General features: G+C 40.1%; 1 protein-coding gene and 1 long non-coding RNA gene across 3 annotated transcripts in view; one reads left to right on the top strand and one right to left on the bottom strand.

Annotated features, from left to right (window-relative positions):
- The window catches only part of STAG1 (STAG1 cohesin complex component), a 185,539-nt gene extending 167,759 nt beyond the window's left edge, over positions 1–17,780 (top strand). For both annotated transcript variants that reach the window (XM_065639667.1, XM_065639668.1), the window contains exons 26-34: positions 228–329; positions 1,866–2,014; positions 3,085–3,213; positions 7,417–7,622; positions 10,583–10,754; positions 13,303–13,413; positions 14,273–14,387; positions 15,339–15,419; positions 15,511–17,780. In XM_065639667.1, the coding sequence (XP_065495739.1) occupies positions 228–329; positions 1,866–2,014; positions 3,085–3,213; positions 7,417–7,622; positions 10,583–10,754; positions 13,303–13,413; positions 14,273–14,387; positions 15,339–15,419; positions 15,511–15,534 (1,089 nt within the window). In that variant the 3' untranslated portion in view covers positions 15,535–17,780. The remainder of the gene's footprint in view (positions 1–227; positions 330–1,865; positions 2,015–3,084; positions 3,214–7,416; positions 7,623–10,582; positions 10,755–13,302; positions 13,414–14,272; positions 14,388–15,338; positions 15,420–15,510) is intronic.
- On the bottom strand, positions 12,085–19,566 carry LOC135991254 (uncharacterized). Its single transcript, XR_010606503.1, has 3 exons — positions 19,478–19,566; positions 14,238–14,339; positions 12,085–12,556 (listed from the first exon to the last, which is right to left on the bottom strand). It is a non-coding gene; the product is annotated as an uncharacterized LOC135991254 (long non-coding RNA).
- Positions 19,567–19,699: the final 133 nt, after the last annotated feature.

Raw genomic sequence — 19,699 nt, 5'->3', positions numbered from 1 at the left:
ATCCTTTTCTCATCACTGGATGCAGGCTACCTATCAGTTTAAATTTTAATATTGAAGCATTGTCTCTCACTCACATAGAAAGTCTGAATTTGAGACTGTTTTTTTGTGACTGCTGCCTTTTCACAACAAGAATTACAAGTAATCTTTCTATCAGGAGAACTGTAAGAAATTGTATAAGCGGTTCAAACTAAAGACTTAAAGAGGGTTTTTTCCACATTTTTTCCTAGTACTACAATGACTATGGAGATATCATTAAGGAAACGCTGAGCAAAACAAGGCAAATTGATAAAATCCAGTGTGCAAAGACACTCATTCTCAGTTTGCAACAGGTAAGAATATTGATTTTTTGGTAGACATGCCTCGCTGCAAAAAATACTGGGCAGGTTTTTCTCTGGTGCCCTTTACAATGAAGCGAAAATGCTACACTTCTGTTAAGATATTATCTTGTTCTTCAGTTCAGGCTGTCACTGTTCATTTGTCTCTGTAACCTCTCTCCTTAAGCCCACACTAACAAGGTTTTGGTCAGACTAAAATGGAAGAAATGGAGAGAAGAGCCTTGAAGGCCATTTAGTCCAAGCTGATTCATAGCATTTGTTTACTGGTACCTAGTAAACAAGAATTCAGATGACTTTTTCATCTTATAATCAGCTGGAAGTAATACATCTTCTTTACATTTTGTCTAAATACCGCTTGATTTTTCAAACTTCAGGCTAATTAGTTTTAAGTCTTCCAATATTGCTAACCATGTTTTTTCCCTGAAGAATTTTCTTTACGTCAACCATAAACTGATGATGAAATCCATCCTCGTTCTGCCGACACCACCGAGTGTGTGCTTCACTCAGTACCATTTAGGCCATTCAAGTACCAGCTAAATCCATTACACAGAGAAATTACTTCTGTAAATTAGATGTTTTCAAATCAGCTGGGCCTCCCAAAATTCAGTCCAGAGTGCTAAGAGATTTCCTGTGGCAGTCTGGAAGCTGAGAGATACCTGTGAAACCTTGAGAAAACTAGAATTGCTGAATGTCGAAGTAGCTGCTCTCCTTAAAACCTGGAGAGAGGAAGAAGCCAGGCACCATAGATCAGCCAGCCTGATATCATTTCATGAAAAAAAAAAATTAGAAAAGCTATTCGCAAGTGCCTAAGTGATAGGTAACAGCCAGTATGAATTTGTCAAGGAGAAATCATGTCAAATTAAGCTGCTTTCATTTATTATATGGTAACAGAGCTTGTGGATATCAGAGAAACAGCAGATTTAATGCAACTTGCTTTAATATTGTCACTGACGCTGTCTCCCTTGATGTTCTTATTAGCAAGTTAGGAAAATGTGGTTTAAATGGCAATAGCAGAAGAAGATATAGAACTGATTGGAAAACTGCTGAGCAGTTTGTGATTGCACTGCAAGGGCGTTATCAAGTGGGCTTTGAAGGCTTTTACCCAGTAATGCTGTGCAGATATTCATTAAGTCTTGAATGAGGGAATAGCAATTTTGCTGCCTAAATTCACAGAAGATGCTGATCTGATGGCTGGTATAGGTATTTTAGAAAACAACATACGAATACAGAATCATCTTGATGAGCTGCGAGAATAATAGGTGCAATTCAATGAAGGTAAGTGCAAAATTCTGTTTAAGAGTTATTGGCTGCACAAGTACAAGATGGGGGATTATCAGCAAACAGGAGTTACACAGAAAAAAGTCTGGGAACTGAAGTGGATTAGAAGTTGAATGTGAGAGAACTCTGTTACGTCTCTGTGAAAAACATCATTTTAATGTCTGCTCTTCACATAACTGCTGAGGAACAAAAGTCTATCTCGAGAAAAGTGTTTTCTAGCTCATGAGTTTTAATAACTGAATTCTTCTCTAGCTGTTTAATGAGCTTGTTCAGGAGCAAGGTCCCAATTTGGACAGGACGTCTGCCCACGTGAGCGGCATTAAGGAACTGGCCCGTCGGTTTGCCCTCACTTTTGGCTTGGATCAGATCAAGACAAGAGAGGCTGTGGCCACACTACACAAGTGAGTGGTGGTAAATAAACTAGATTTTTATATTACTTCAGATGAAAAGTTTTGCTCAGCATGCCTTTTCTAAAGGTACCTAATCTTAACAGGTCCTGGAATAATGATGGTGTTTTTCTAGTTTACGTAGAAAAATGATGAGGGGTGTACATTTATGTAAGAAAGGAAGAAAAGCTGAATTTATTGGAATGTCCATGTTTATCTTAGGTAAAGCCACTGGTGTTGTACATATTTGTGTGGACTGTATCTAACAACTGTAGATAGTTCTCTGTACCACACCACTGTGGATTTTCTGGGTATAAAAGCACCAAGGGCTTTTATAAAAAGATATTCCAAAAATACTTTGGAAATCTTTTTTTGAGTGGCTTGAAGCTTTTTATGTAACCGCTGTGTAGGAAAGTGTAGACAGGTGCTGCTAAACTTAAATTGTGACTTTCCCCTGCGATGAAAGGTTAAAATATTGAAGTTTGCCATCTCAGAGACTAAGTCATTAAGCTCAAGATTAGCAAAGCATGATCAAAATACTACCAGACACTTTCCTGTGCCAAACAAAACAGGAGTCAAGATATGCATATGCCCTCATTATTGGATAATGTGGAAGTAAATTGTGTTCTTTAGTCTCAAATGATAAAGCAAAGATAAGGCAGAGATGCAGGTATTGATGTACTGGTAAGTAAATTCTCTGACTCTTGATGAAGAAGTTAGATTATGTTATTTCTTACATATTATTCTTACTGCAAACTTCTGCTTCACACAGAAACGAGCTATTCCTGCTCAGGCAGCGGCTTTCAGCACCTGCCCGGCCCCTTAGATTGTGGTAAATTCCTTCTTACCAATACGTTGTGTTTGAGATTGAATCCTCACAAATCAAGAGGGAACACTTGATTCCCCGTTGTCCAAAAGCAGCTGTTTGCTGGTAAAGTGGTTTTTGGGTTTTTTTTCCCCCATTATGATGGGATGTAAAGATTTTCATCACAGTTCAGATTTTGGGCATCATTTAGAAGTGACAGATGACACTTTTTAAAATGTTGTTACAATTGTCTGAAAATTTTCATATTTCTTTACCATAGAGATGGCATAGAGTTTGCCTTCAAATATCAGAATCAAAAAGGACAAGACTACCCGCCTCCTAACCTGGCCTTCCTCGAAGTGCTTTGTGAATTTTCTTCTAAACTCCTGCGACAGGACAAAAAGACTGTGTAAGTAATAATGCTCCATTAATCGCTCTAGTGTGTGTTTAAGCTCCTGCTTTGAGGTTTTCACAATCCAGTGGGGGACTATAGGAAATCCCAGGGAGACATTTCACATACAGTAGTTATTCATCATTTTATATTTTAAAGTAATAAAAATAAATGAGAAACAGAGAATCAGATCCACTGATGAGGTGAGCTTGAGACCTCACAAAACTGTGTTCATTAAAATTTCTCATGGGGCACTGGAAATGAAAAACAATCTTTTTTTTTAGGCTAGAAGAAAAAAGAAAAAAAAATGTTAGCAGTGCAGGAAATCTACAGGCCTGTAAACACTGCAGCAACATCTGTTTCTGTTAGATACTTTCATAAAATGTAAACGTATATTGGTGTTTATTTTAATATATTGAGCTAAACTGGGAAATAAAAGTTTGTCAAGGCTTCTGTTACTGGCACAACAGGGCAGAGAAAGAGGCTGGGAGAGGACGCTGTTGCTGGCTGGGACAGGGCAGCGTGGTAGGGACCTGAGGGGTTGAAACAAGTGGCTTGAGTTTGTTACAGTGGGTAACTACTGCAGATTAAATACTGGACATGAAATGAATCAGAGGTATTTTTGATAAGATCTGAATAAAGAGCAAGAAATACTGTTTTATGGGAAACATTTGAACAGACTCTCAAGAGGGGCTGCAGACATCAACAGAATTGGCAGAGAAAACTGCTTCAGTAAGGGCAAGTTAGTAGTAAAGACGTCAGCATCAATGTAACACTCAACATTGCTAGTAAGTTACGTAGCAAACATGCAAGATTGGGTCACAGCATAAAAGTAGAAAGGGAAAAAGGAAGAGGACTCAGTCCTACCCAGTGTAGAACTGAACTTTGAATAACTGTCTGACCATTTAAAAGATGCAGTTGCCACATCTTCTGATTTATGGCTATAGATATCTTTCCAGTTGATTTTCTGACCACAATGAGTGTAAGTCTCATGTATCTACTATGAATACCTCAACTGACTCTGTCAAACCTTTAAGCTTCTCTGTAAACACATTTGTTTTAAAGGACTTTTGCACTGCAGTTAACAATTATGAATATCATAGCTTTATCTGTGTTATAAAAAATGCATCCTGGTTAACTTTGTATAATTTTTAATGTACAACACACTTGAGCCAAATTAACTTTTTAATTATATCAATAATTTGTCAATTCAGCAAACACAGCAGAAGAAAGTTAAATGAGCTTGAGAAGTGGATGATCCATCTGGGAGAGCTTGGCACATAATTTTTGAAAATGCTTTTCATTGTCATATCCTTCAATCTTGTCAACCTCTGTCCTGTTCTTCAAGACAGGACTTAAGGATAATAGGATTTTATTACTATCTTCCTAGCTGAACCATAGGTTCTCCTGCATCTGTTAGTTTGAGTGTCATTAGCCTGATTCCTGTTTAATTTAGTGAAGCTTATCTTTCCTGTACCGTAATCATCCCTTCCACAAGTTTCTCCAGTGTCTAAAATCTAAAGTTACATCATTCTGTACAGTTGATTTGACAGCTTAATTTGACCTAATCCTTTACATGAAATTCAGTACTTCATGAGATCTTGTTCCTTCACCTTCTATGTTGCCATTTAAATTTTTTTCTCAAAGGTTCCTTTCCGTACTCACTGGTGCCTACACCAACCTCCGCCTTCCTTCGCAGGACTGTGGAGATTGCTGTGACGGAATCTATTTCTCCCGGGTTTAGCTGTCCTTATTGTAGCCACCTGAGCTATTTAATTGAGTTGCTTTTGAAGATCAGTGAAAATAAATAGGCCCTTTAGGACGATTTATCTGATCTGTGCTAAGTTACTGCTTTAAGATGAGTTCAGACATGCCTTGGATGCCATTGACTGTGAAAAGAGTCAAGATAACTTGCTTAAAAGTAAAGATTTCTTTCGGCGATACCTGCATTCCTTCCCTTGAGAGCTCTGCCTTCGCACCCCTCGGGCAGTGACAGACACCCAGGCGCACCCTGGAGAGCCGAGTTTCCCAAGGGACCTGTCCCCTCCCTCAGCAGGGCTGCCTGTCCCCAGGAGGTACGTGACCACCATCTGGTGGAGAAGTCCTGTGGACAGGACAGGACTGCTCCTCCTGCCAGGTGCCTGGCCCCACGCTCCGCTGTTGGGCTGGGGGCACAAGCGCTCTAGAATAACACTGAACGCATCTCATGAGCGCGTAGCTGTCCAGAAGGCCTCCAGCTTGGCTTCCCAACCCCCAAAAAATGAATTCTCTACCCAAGATGTCTGCGTATGTCATCTGCCCTTGGTGCAGAATCCCGTTCCTGTCACGGTTCAGAAAACACTGCTCTCTTGCAGGGCTCCTACTTCTCTTCTGCTTTACTGCTGCTTTTTTATTTGCAGGGAGAAAAGGGAGATGTTTCTGGTTTGGGAATGGAGCAGCAACACTGGTTTAATTTAGTATTCCTGCCCTGTTTGTTTATTCAGCTTCTCGTTTTATGAGTAATCTCCAGAATTACTGACAGCCATTTATGGATTTATTCAAATACATGGATTTAATAAAAAACTATAGATTTAAGGTGCCAGGCTCTCACACTTACAAAAAAATATTTATACTAACGCAGTTTCAAACACAGAAGGCAGATATAGGCAGGAAAATCCCGAGGAACTCATCTAACACAGTACAGATCTGAATTGCCCTGTCGAGGCATTTCTTTCCATTTATTCCTCTCAAACAGAGACTTAGCTTAGACTAGACAACTGACTATTGGGTGCCTGAAGGCAGATGAGACGGAGCCTCAGGGTGGTGGTTTTACTTCTAAAAATTCAGTTTCTAGCCTCATTTGAAGCTGGGCAGGGCCTACCAGTATGAAACTCCTCTAAAATGCTGAGCAAAAATTGTCAGACGTTGGCGCCTAAATCAGTAAAGAACCCCAAGTGGTGTAGTTTTTCCTTCTTCACAATTTGGGCATAGCCTATGCACTCTACTTTTATAAATATAAATTGGATGCAGGAAAAGTTCTTAGTTTCCAAGACTATTCTGCAAATAAATTCTCTAAGTCACTCAAGTGTTGTAGTGTTTGGTACTGTAAAGGAGAGAGATCAAACCAAGAATTTCCCATTGAGTGCAAGGTTTGGATGTTACTCAGTATACACATGAAAATGGGAAAGAAAAAGCAGTCAGAATATTGAATAAAACAGTAGACAGAACTATTGGTGTTTCTGGAGCAAAGTTATCCTATTCACTGAATCAAAAACCCAAAATCCCAGTAAAAACTCGATGTGATTGTTACCCAGGCACGTACAGGGTAGTTCCTTGTCCTGTTGGGTTACCTTGCATAAGAAGTCTGAGCCTGTTGTGCTCTAAGAGAGGGAAAGGGAGACTGAGAGTTTGTTTCTGTGCAGAATTTGTGGGTTTGACTCCCACTGATGACAAGCTCACAATGTGGTATTAAATGGAATCATGAGTGAAGGGTGCACCCTAATGTATTTGCAGGAAGGGTGGAGGTAATGTTGAAGAATCCTGAGGTCACTTGCCTAAATTCTGAATCCTTGGTTCTGCAGCTTGAAATTCATTAGAATCACTTTTATGAGGGTTTGTATATTCATTTTAAGGACTACTTCTAATTCCATAATTAAAAGAAAATAACTCGAATGCCCTCCAGACCATGTAGAGGAGGAAGATTGTTTGGTTCCTCCTGTAAGTTAACAAGTGTGCACTGGGCTTCTCCATGACATTCAAACAGATCTTCCATTTTTTATTGGAAAATAACTGCTTGCATTTGAAGAAGGCATTTTTCTCGTTCCAAGATACATAAGGATATCAGCCAGTCTCCCAGCAGTGGTTCTAATTCAGTCTGTCTGCTGACACAGTAGCAATATACAGAGGTGGCTTCCTCGCTGTGCAAAACAGAAAAGGAATTAAAGTAGCATGTGCTGTGAATGATCGCAGACAAATGTGGGAGGAAGATGCTGGGGAGAGAACGTTTTGTATTGTTTATTTGTGAGTAACCTGTGCATGATTAACTATGTCCCTTTGTTTTGAGGGAATGACGTGTGCTTGCTCAGTCAGAGATACAGTGCCCTAGCAGCAGACATTATTAAATTAAACTAAGGAAACACCATGCGGGATTTGTGTTAAGCTCTCAACAATGTGAAGATGCCTTGCAGAATAAAGAGGAAACGATGTGCTGCACCTCTGTACTCATTGTCTTTTTATTTTCAGTCACTCCTACTTGGAGAAGTTTCTGACAGAACAGATGATGGAAAGAAGAGAAGATGTGTGGCTCCCGCTCATCTCCTACAGAAACTCACTAGTTACGGGTGGTGAAGACGACAGAATGTCTGTTAACAGTGGAAGCAGCAGCAGCAAAGCCTCTTCGGTGAGGAATAAGAAAGGACGGCCACCGCTCCACAAAAAAAGAGTGGAAGGTTGGTATGGCTTTAGGTTGCCTGGCAAAGGCATTTCTCATCTTGTACGTATATCGCAGCCTTCCTGCTTAGGAGCCTTTATTGTTTATCAAGTAATGCTGAAATATATATTCTGTATGTAGTAAAAACAAGATACCTGTTCTGCAATTTCCTACCAAGCTCGAACACTTCTTTATGAGAAATACCAAGGTGAGTCCCTGTTGTTGTCTTCACTGAGGTGTGCAGATTCAGAACGCCAGAAAGCTGTTATTGAAGGTGGGAGCAGGAGGTGTCTGTGGAGTTATCTGCTCTACCCCTTTCCCAGTCACGGATGTCTGGATTTCTGCCCGTGCTTCAGTCTGGAATCATTGTTAGTTAAATGGTGTTAGAGCAAACCCGGGCAGAAATTCTGACAGAGATCTGTATTTTTGCAGGATCACTGGAGAACACTAAAAAGACACCTTTTTTATTTAAAATTGTATTTACAGCCAGTGCCCGTATTTACTTTTTCTGTGATTTCTGGCATGTTTATCAGGAATTCAGTGATGACAGCCAATTTCTTACAGAATTGCATCTGTTCCTGGTTAACTTGTGTGAGGTAGTGTGTACTTTTGTGAATATAAATTTACTGTTTCACTACAGAGTAGCTGTAAGTGGGATCTTTAAGCTTGGGGGATTTCTCCACGGTCAGTATTTACCACAGTAACTCCTCAGTGAAGACTCTAATGCCAGTTTGCCTGGATATACAACAATTTCCCAAAATATTCTTCAAAAGTTTGTCCATATGCACTTCTACAGTCAGGTCCATTTTCTACTACGCCTTATGCTGAGCAGTACGTACACTCAGTCCTTCACTTCCTTACAGCCAGCCTAGAGTTTAGGTAGATAAAATATTGCTTCCGACACTGTTTTGCTTCCTTCAGGATGCCATGTTTTTTACAGAATTCAACAGACCTTAAATCCCTAGGCTGCTGCACAGACTTTCATGACTTATGAAAGCTTTGCTCTACAGCCTCAGTCTATAGGTCCAGGAATGATGTATAGCTCATCATTGTTTTGTTTAGCCCTTCACAGCATAACTGAAAAGTTACCAGCAAGCGCTGTGTAATGACAGCAGCAATACAAGCTCTATGGCCTGTCCTTAGGTTGAATGATATGCAATGCAAGCACCAAAATTCTTTGTTTAGATCTCTATTAACAAATGACATTTGATATCATATGTTAAAAAAACCCACAATAATATAAGCAGTTCAAAGGACACCATGTACTTAATTTTTGGATGCTTCATGTGCGGCAGGCATTACTGATTGCGTTATGCCCTGAGAACACTTCCTTTTGAATCCTGGAAAAAGGAAAGCCAAGAAAACTCAAAGCCAGGTTGCCTGTATTTCTCATGGAAAGACTTAGATTTCTGTACAACAAGGTCTTATTTTGTGTGTGCCAATAATGAGTCCATGAAATAATCAGATTTATTCCTCAGAAAGAAGTACTTACTGGCATGTGTATAACTTGAGCTATGAAGAACCAGTGTTATGAACAAATTCACTGATGGTCTGTGTGGAGTGTGTACACAGGTCTTTGTTGGTTTTTTATTTTTACATATTTTTATAACTCTTCCAAAAGTCCTAACTTTAATCTTTATCTGGCAATACAGTTACAAATGTGGACTTCTCTTTAAATCCTGCTAAGATTTTTTTCTTTAAATTCCGCTCTAAAGGAACTAAAACAAGGGTTACAAGGCTACATAAACTATCCTTGCATCAAGGAACCATAACTAGTCCCCTGTGGTTCCTTTCTCACCTAAATCCAGCGTATACAGGGTTCGGCAGGCTGTCCAGGTTGGAGAACATTCTCTGTTGCAGCTGAAAGCAAATCTGCTCTGTGACATTTCTTCACAATGCCTTAAAGAAATCAAACATAAAGAGGATTGAAAAAAAAAATCCCTAAGATAAAAAAGATTCAAACATAAATTCAAAATTAAATAGGCAACTTTTTACACATTTATGCCCAAAAGGTAATAAAAAGCATAGGAAAAATGAAAAGATCCATTGAGATCCCTACGTACTTTCTCACCACACGTTTCTTCACGTAAGTAAATCTGTGATCTTCTCATCTTTCACTCACTCCAGCAACTATCATTTTTTTTCTCTGTCTCTCACCCACACACTTGTCTGCTCTGTCCCATTCTCTTCCAGTCCCCTCTCTTCCTCCTCTCTGGTTTGCTCCCTCAACGATCAGAGCACCGCACCCGCTTAGACCTTCCCTCACCTCCCATCCCTGTTCCTCCCGCCTGCTCTGAACCTTGAACACACCGTCTGGAATCACTATTCAGAGTTCGCACCAGCCAGACCACTTCTCTGACTTCAAATGCCCACTCCATACTCCACTGAAACGGTTCTTACTGGGGTTTCTAAAGATCTAGACTGACCAGATTTGGGGTTTTATCCTCCACCCTCATCTTAGTGTTTAAGTGCATATTGGTTTCTGTATGCATATGAGATTAACAGTCTTATATTTAGATTGTAAACTCGGTAATTGGGAATTATCTTTGTTATATGTGTGCAAGACACAACAATTTAGATAGTGCTGTAGTACAGTATTTGTTTACAATGGGTTTTCTTTGTTTATTTGTTAAATATTTCTACTTTAAATTGTTGTTATTGCTAGGAATAGCTGGTAGTTATCCTTCCTTAAAAGAACACAATATAAAACTAGAACTGAAAATGTTATCGTTTTGAGTATTTATCCAGTTGATCTCTTAAAGGCACACTTGTTTTAAAGGACACTAAACTGTCGAAACTCAAATTTGGAGAAGGTTCTGCAAGTCAAATGAAGTGTATCGCAGTGTGTCAGTAGACAGACAGCTCTCATCACTGGCGCGAGGGGTTCGTTCAGTGAGCTGGCTGAAGGAATCCCGACGGCAGCCACGCTGCCCTGCGCGTTACCAGCCCTGGCAGTGACTTGAAATGTTCTTTTTCTAGATGAGAGCCTAGAAGGCTCATGGCTGAACAGGAACGAAACCATCCATACTCCAGGGACACTGCAAGCACCACAGCTCACCTCAACGGTCCTGAGAGAGAACACTAGACAAATGGGAGAGCAGATCCAGGAGCACGAGTCGGAGCAGGGATCTGAACAGGATTTTTTACACAAGTAAGTGTTGGAATTGCAGTAGCAAATTCAGCAAGCCAGGCAAAGGAGTTGCATATTATTTATACAGATAGTCTGTGGCTCCATATATGCAGTGTTTATGTGCAAAAACAACTGGAAGCGTCTTGGCTATAGCTCAGCAATATTCCAATTATTTTCAGCTCCCAGGAAAAATACATCGTAATGAAATCATGGTAGAAACTCCTTGTGTTAAAATTATCTCATAGGCGATTATGGTTAAATCTTCCTCATGTTTGTGGCCCCAGGTGGGATTGAACTGGTTGTCTAAAAGGCCTGTCAGATGTTCTCTCGTCTTTCCTTCTGCTCTATGTCGTAGTACAGTTAAGGTTCTCCAGACATCCTAACTGACTTATTGTAAATTAACTCTTCAATTCTAGCTGCTGAGCTAGTAATTCCTGTTTCTGGGATAACTGCCTGCAGGCAATTTTATTTTGCCTTAAATTCTATATACTTTTTGTCACTCAACTCCCATTTTATCACCTCAATTTAAAGGGGAAAAATGTTGGTTATTATCTGTCAATAGTTTAATTTAGAGCAGTCTTCAGAGAATGCTGTTATGTGCTATTTCTATTAATTTGAAGATACAGAATAACAGTATTTGTTTCAGAGACTATTTTTATAACTTTTATAGCCAAATGCACTGAACTGATTTATCTGTATTTGAAAGTTGTACTGTGCTGGCTACATGAATCAGGTTTCTACCTATGTAGTATAGTGTAAAATAGCCAGATTTCGCCTCTTGGTTTTTTTCCAGCTTCCCAAGTCTTCCTGAATGTGCACTCACCCTGTTTGATCCTGAACTTTACTGCTTCATCCTGCATTGTTTAATGACAGTATTTTCTAAATAGAAATAATTAATAATGGCCATTTTGCCTGGGAAGGTAAAATGTTCTCCAGTCTCAAATGACAAGGGTATGTGGTTACCACCATGTTGTACATATAAGCTATTAAAGTTTGCCAATTTGTGACCACAGGTTCTCATAAAATCTGAGCAACTTCCAAAGAAATGATCTCTTTTGAAAGCACAACCTGTTCTTCTCCCTTGTGTGTGTGCCATGCCCAGGCATCAGCAGCACAACACATTAAACCTTGATACGATCCATTAATCAGTGCCCACCACAAGAGATGGTTGCAGCTCAACTGGCTATAAATACCTATTTTTGGAGCACAGAGTATTTGGCATTTCCATAAATGAGTTCAGCCAACTTGCTTTCCCCGAGTAAGACCCCTGTTCACGTTAGCCCCAGACTATCTTTTCACCTTAACCCCACGCTACGTGAGTTCTGGGCTGATGTCTCATACTTGCCTTTCTGAGGTCAAGGATCTGCTTCCCCAGGTGTTGCCGTAACTTCTAGATTATAAGGAAGATGTTGTGGCTCTCAGCTTCTCCTAAAATTTTTTCTACTCTGCAGTAAAAACAAATCAAAGAAAATGGCTGAAGCAGAACTTTCTTCCTCACGCTCTCTGACCTCACCTGTCCCTAGGCTAAATCCCTCTGAACATTTAATTAGTTCTGGAAGGTGGGACAGTTACTCCTGAGCCTGAGGAGCAGGCACTGCCTTACGCTGTGGAGAACCTTCTGTTCTCAGGGGGTGAAGTTGAGCCGGGCTCTTCTCCTTGGGCTTCAGCCTCAGTTTCTCCTGTCTCAGGAATGCTGTGTGCAGAGGGCTGCTGAGCAGAGCCATCGCTCCCCTCTGTTGCTTTCAAAGAGCTGGATTCCACATGTATCCTTTCAGCCTGGAGTTAGCTGCCACGTGCATTTCCTACAGGTCAGCTTAGGAGAGCTGAAAAATAAAATAAATACAGAGGAGTCAGTTACTGAACAAATGGGGTTAATCATGTCCAGAAGAATATTTTGTTCTAAGTGGTTTTCACATGGGTCATCCCAGTTTATTGTGTTAATCTTATTAGGATACGAGACTGCATAGTAAAACAAAAACCGGCGTTGCTCTTGAAGAGCTGCACTTAGTTTCCTTGTCCTGCAATACACAAATCATATCAAATGCATTGTCGTCTACTACTGGATTTAGAAGGTATTAAAAGTGCAGCCATTCAAGGGTTTACATGTGGATAAGTTTCTGGATGCTTAAGTTGATTGGGGTATATATTTAAATGCAATTTGGTTTTCATTTTGTGTGACATTTTTGTTTTAAAATGTGTGTCAGTTATTCATTTGGATCTGTTCTTGCTCATATTTTGCCTGATCTGAGACAGTGAAGTAGGATATAATAAAAGGAATTTTAGAAGCGCTCCCACTTCAGGTGCATGCCACACTAATGAACGAGTAATGTTAGCGTTGTGTGTAACTGGTGTTATTACAACAATTAATGTATTTCTTTTTTTTCTTGTGCACGTACAGGGAGAGGAGACAAGATGTGGTTTAGTGCCAGAGTTAGGTTAATGGTTGGACTCAATCATCATGAGGGTCTGCTTGAACCAAAATGATTCTATGATTGTGTGACACCCAGAAGACATGTACAACTCAAAATTGTTAGTGTTCTCAGTCATAACACTGCTTTTTGTTTGTTAGTCCCCAAATGCAGATATCGTGGTTGGGCCAACAGAAGTTAGAAGATCTAAATCGAAAGGACAGGACAGGAATGAACTACATGAAAGGGAGAACTGGTGTAAGGCACGCAGTGTAAGTGTTCAGAGCATCCTCACCTCCAGAGCCAAACCATTTTAGATGACAGTGCTGCATTTTAAATGTTACCTTTTCTGGATTATTGGCAGTAATCTCAGTGATATTTTAACCCTTGTTAATGAAGGCAGAGTAGCAGCTCTGGAATGAATGCCGTGCCCTGTGTCCCGCTAGCCCACTGTTGTGCCTCTGAACAGGGCAGACAGATGCGGCACAATTCCCCGTTGTTCTCTCCCAGCCTTCAACTGTGTTCATTGCAGGGAGTTTCCATGATTTGGCTGTTAAGCAATTCCCGGTGAACCTGTGTAAGTGTCTTCCACCCATCCCCTGCTGCCAGGGTGTCCTGCTGGGCAGCTTATGGAGAGCTCTGTTGTACGAGGCACCACGTGCTCTGGTCCCGATCCAACCCCATCTTTCTGCACATAAGCACTTCTCAGGATGCGGCCAGAGTCCCAAGCAAATTCAAGTCCTTACAGTGTTAGAAACTGGTCTTGGATTTGCTGCTGGATTCCCCAGGATTTACCAGTGATCCTGGCAAACAGTGCCGTTCCTTTTTGTAAAAGAGCAAGCAAATACAGTGAGGTTTTTGCCCTTTTCTTGTTAGGGACAAATTTAATTACTGTTTATAATGATATTACATGGGACTTCCTGCTTGGGCCGCTGCAAGGGCTAGACTTCTTTTTACATAAGATTTTCTTCTAGTCAATACTAAGAGAAGCTTGCTGGCTTTATTCTCAGCATAAGGTTTTGTGTGAAAGCATTAAGGGGTAAGAATTTCTACATTCTTTGTAATGACAAAGATCACGGTTGGGAAATGTAAATACCTGGAAATGACTTTTTCTTTCTCCTTATTAATCAGACGAGGTCTAATGGAAGATGACGCTGAGCCCATCTTCGAAGATGTAATGATGTCTTCACGAGGTCAGCTAGAGGACATGAATGAAGAATTTGAGGACACAATGGTCATTGATCTGGTCAGTAAATCTTACAAATAGCAAGTTTAAAATGGATGAGAAATAATTTAAAAGGAATTTTAGAAGTGCAAACAAAAATTTCCAAAACGTTGAGCCTGATTTCCTGTTGTCTGAACATGCAAGAGCAAGAGTTGTGCTGGCGCAGCAAGGGGAGCGCAGGCAGGAGCGGGTGGGTGTGAGGTGACACCTTGCACTGGAATTGTTCCCAAACAGGTCCAATCAGCAGATGGCAACCTGACTGAGGCAGGATTTCCTTTATCGAGGTCGTAACATTACCAGCCTCTCTGTTCACAGTGAATACTTGCCTCGTAAAATGGGAAAAAGGATCAGTTTGCATTACACACTTGACCGTTTTTGTGCTTTCCTATTTCTCCTTTCATATCCAAACAATAAGGCGTAGGTTACTTTAGGAGTGGGCTATAATCTCTTGGAAGGAAAATTTAGGCAACAATGCAGTTGCTGCTGCTGAATACTCAGGTTATTACTAGCATTGAAATTATCAAGTAACTAACATCTCTCTTTTACTGGTAATCCAAGGCAAGGAAAGGAAGGAAAAGGGTTTAATCCTCAGAAACAGTATGAAATCTTAAGTACCTTTTTTCCTAAATCCAGAGCTGAAGTTTCACCATAAACTTAAAAGTGTAAAGACAGTTAAAAGACAGGTTTTATGCAATCTGGCCTACAGTCCTAATACAAGAGCATTGTTAAGTTAACAAGAGCCTTAAGCAAGTCCTTAGCTACGAGCACAGACTTAAAATTACTTTAGAATCCATCAGTTTAAATAAGTACCTTAAATGAAATGTGAATTTAAGAGTGCTCTCCGCTATCGGGGGCTACATTTGTATCGGAGTTTTTATGACAATCCGTGCAGAGCTGCTCTGTAGAGTCGCACGAAGCCTTTGTACCCGGGAACTGGTGGGATGTTCTCAACTAACCAACTCCTCTTTTTAGCCACCGTCGCGAAACCGGCGAGAACGGGCTGAGCTGAGGCCAGACTTCTTTGACTCTGCAGCTATCATTGAGGACGATTCAGTAAGGCTTTCCTACTATTGTTTGCTGTTTATCTGAGCTGCTTTTTGGTTAGCGTTGCACCTAATTAATGTCTTTTAAATCATTTTTCTAGGGATTTGGAATGCCTATGTTCTGAAGTCTGGTGAAGACATTTTACAAATTTGGAACTCTATTGTTTAGAGCTAGAGGCCTATATACTGTGATAGCTTGTATGAAAACCACATTTTTGATGTGATACGGTTTGATTTTTAACCAAATGATTGAGGTCAATCCCTTTTTGTAGTGACAGAAAGAAGAGGGACTTCTTAATGACACAAAGGAATGTTGGCCAATCCAGTCACCTCAGAAGGGCTGACCTAAAAAATCATTTGTATGTTCTTGACTGTCCTAATACAGTTGTTTGGGTTTTTTTTTTTTCTGGATGAGGAGGAAGTTTTAAATTGTTAAGACAGCTGTCAAAATAAACACTGTTCTACATATGTTTTCTGAAAACAACATTGAGTGAAAACAGAACTTTTTAACTTTATTTTTCTGCTGTACAATTTAAAACAGTTTTAACATTTGCCTTTTTATGTTTTAAAAGCTAGCCATTTTTATTAAACCTATGCCTATCAGCCATTGACTAGCAATGATGCTATAAGCAGGTCATTCTGGCTACAGAAAAGTGTTTTTGAACACACTGGATTTGATTAACATTATGGTACGCTTATATCCTCTCATAGGCATTGAGAAGAACACTCTTATAAAAGAGGTTAGAATTCTAATGACGTGCATCTCTGCCAAAAAATTTCAGATTCTGATATGATAAACCCAGATTTTATACTCTTGAGAAGATTTATTTTTATTTATAATGGGACATAAGTAAGAGATGTCCATGAAGCCACTTTTCCAACAGATGCTGTGTAACATTCATTTTATATAGCACATGGGGACACAAAAACAGTAAATTTTCTATTGGTACTTGCTCTGTGCATTTTTAGCAACTTATACCAGCAAATAAAGTATTCTCAGTAAAACACACAAATGGTTCTCAAGTAATCACTTTGCTGTTTTTACTACCTACTTCAAGCCCTGCCAACCCAAGGTACATAAACAGCAACCTTCCTATTAAAAAAAATAATTCAAGGGTAGGGGAAAGGAATCACTTTAGCATACTAAAAGCAATTTTAACTGTACTATAAAAAAAAGTCTACTTTCCATGCCATAAATACCCTTTTGCGCTATTTTTGTAAATTAATTTTGCCAGTTAGAAGTACTGTATGTGCTGCATAGAAATTTGTGCTTAGATGGTGAAGTTCTTAAGCTTACAATGGACTACAGCTACATTTTCAGTGTTAACTGTGCATATTAAGAGTAATTCTTTGGAAAAAAAAATATGATTTTTCAAAAAAGTTAAAAACATCAAAAAAAAAAAATCCCCAAACCCCAAAACATTCTCAGCTAATTCATTGTAATAAGAGATTTTTCAATGTCTTCAATAATTTGGCATTTCATTATGCTTCGATTTTATGACTCTGCCTAGTAGCTGCTACTTAGTTAAAAGTGGCCTGATCTCAGAGGTGCTGGCCATCCACAACTTGCACTGACTCTCATATCTCGAAGAATCAGCCCCAAAATGTTAATCTTCCTATCTGCATTCAAATATTAGCATTTGAGATACAAAGCAGATTGACCCACTTGGAGCACAGCAGTTCAGAGGTGCTTTTTTTTAGCAACTGCAAAATAATCATGGAGTTTTTTTCTGTTACGAGTGTATTGAAAAACAAAACTACATTAATGCCCAGCGCTTACTTGCTGGGAGGGAAAGTAATCTAACTTTAAAAACAAACCAGCATTTCACTCTGCTGAGGTTTGTTTCTTACTGCATTTGCAGTTCTCAGACACGGTTGCCAAAAATGTTTGACCAGGTAATTCAGCCATTCCTCTGATGTCGGCTGGGGAATGTGTAAAACCTGAGAAGCAGCTGGAACTTTGTAAAATAACATTACCTCCCTACCCCAAAAGTAACAGGGGTGGGCAGGAATGGCTGCATTAAATGGTCATCACGAGAATTCTGTGAGCATAGTAGCATAATAAATGCTGCCTGGTTTGAGTCAGAGTCTCAGACGAACCTTGTGCTTCACAGTCCTCTGTGTGGAAAACTGATTCCTAATTTAACATTGTAGAATACTGTATAACAAACATTTATTATCACGGTACCTGCAATGGGTTTCCAGTTCAGTTTGCAGTCAATAGGTTTTTGTATTATGAGTGTCTCCTTGATTGGTTTTGCTAGTAATTCTGTAAATTGTACATTTACAATATGAGGTTTTTTTTTTTTTTTCCTTTTGTACAATTTAAAACTGATGCTTCACCTTTCATTTAATAAACTATTCAAAATCATGAGTATGATGAGCACCCTCTTCACTATAACGTTCTTTTAAATGCTCGTTTGGGCCATCACATATTGTCATCTCATTTATTAGGAGCCAAAGGAAGTACTATAAGGTGGGGTTTTTTTTTCCTCCACTGTGGTATATTTTGGTTTTTGGTTGATCCTAGGGGGGTTTATTGCAAGATTACTGTAAATCCAATAAGTCATTACACAGGTTGGGAGAGTTGCATTGTTAAAATTGTTTGACTGTCACAAATTCTTAGAAAAATTTCACTCTCCTGCCCTGTATGTCTCAAGTGATCTGGACCACGTGGGAGGAAATGGAAGTGGTGAAGGTTTGGAAGGTCTAATGGTCAGCCGTGCTAAATGAAGTTTTACAGATTCCTGAAACTAAACACCTTATTATTCTTATGTCTTGGAGAAAAAGGTGCTATTTTTGTCCAACCTAAGAATGATTCCATCTCTGTAGCACTAAAGAAAATTGACTTACTTATCATCTGGCCCACTTCCTAAAGAAAAATCAACTAAGTCAGAAAAAGTAACATGATGCAGCAGGTGAGAAACAGGGACAGGACTCAAGGCCTGAACTGCACACTAGGATACTCCTGAGACACAGCCCCAACGCTGAATCTCCAACTGCGTGGAAGTTACGCTCAACTCCTGATGCCCTGTGGAACACAGTAAGTAACTCGTCCTGCTTCTAAGGGCTGCTCTCTGTTAAAAGGATTTTATTTAAAATCTGTTTTTTCTGCAGGTGACTGGAATTCAAGAGAACCTTGAGTGGTGTGGCCACAGCATTTCCAAAGAGTTGTCCTGGTAGAGCAACCGCTTGGAAATCAAGAAGATATCAAAGCCAAGTTCCTGCGCTGGCAAGGGACAGGAGAGGATGAAGTCTACAGAACTAATGAGGTTAGGAAACAATTAAGAAAGGTTGTATGTTTTAATTTGTGACAATGACAACTGGGTTTCTCGGTTAGTGTCTCCTCCTGACTCCAGACAGGCTGAAGAAACTGTGTGCATATCATTTCGTGTGATACACAGCTTTTGCCTCTAAACTTGGGAAGCCAACAACCCTCAGCTGCTGATTACCTTGAAAAATCCTCTTGGTCCTTGACAAACTCTGACCATATCTCTTCTCACAATTAACTAAGAACTCACTTCATGGCAATGACCCCAACACAGTAACATTTCAGTTTACCTTCCCTTGTTGTTGCAGGCAGCTGTGTTCCCTGGAGCAGCAGGCACAGGCACCTGCTCAGAGAGTGTTTCTGCTGAGCTACAACCAGTTATGTTCATGCAGCCAGGACAGAGAGCAGATCTATAACCTGAATGCATTGCCTCTAGCTACTGCAAAAACCTGCGGAGCTGGAACTCGTACTTGAAACGCTCCTTCTGTACTGTGTTTTCAGATTATTTTCTTAAAAATTATTTTTTCCCCCAGGTACAGGCTCCAAGCTGTACTACCTCGGGCACCGGCTGCACCTCCCTGGGAAGAGATGCTACCTGGGAAGTCACCATCTTACCTTCCACTTCAGGCAGATGCTTGGGGAGTGAGCAGAAGCAGCTGGGGAGAGCAGGTAAGGTAGTTCTCTATCTTATAATATAATGCCATTAATTACTGAGGTTACTCACAACAGATGGGTTGTTAGAGGGCTCCATGCAGCTGTTTGCAGTAGTGCTAAACATGACAGTGGTTGTTACTCACTAACTCCTGCGGCTGTAGTTACAATGCAGCTTCTAACAAGCAGAGAGAGCACAGGGCCCAGGGCTGATCGGTAACATCTACTGCACTGGTTCCTTGCAAGTCTGGCAAATAATCATAGAAAAAATTAGGCTGGAAGAGGCCTCTGCAGGTCTCTCTTTCCCCCCTCTGCTGAGGGACAAAAGCCCTCCATGCTCAGGGAGAAGAATTTCTGTCCCATCAGGA

This window comes from Caloenas nicobarica, chromosome 8 (assembly GCF_036013445.1).
Source record: "Caloenas nicobarica isolate bCalNic1 chromosome 8, bCalNic1.hap1, whole genome shotgun sequence".
Classification (NCBI taxonomy): Eukaryota; Metazoa; Chordata; class Aves; order Columbiformes; family Columbidae; genus Caloenas; species Caloenas nicobarica.
Note: the sequence above shows the minus strand (reverse complement) of the source record. Positions and strands in the feature narration are given on the sequence as shown.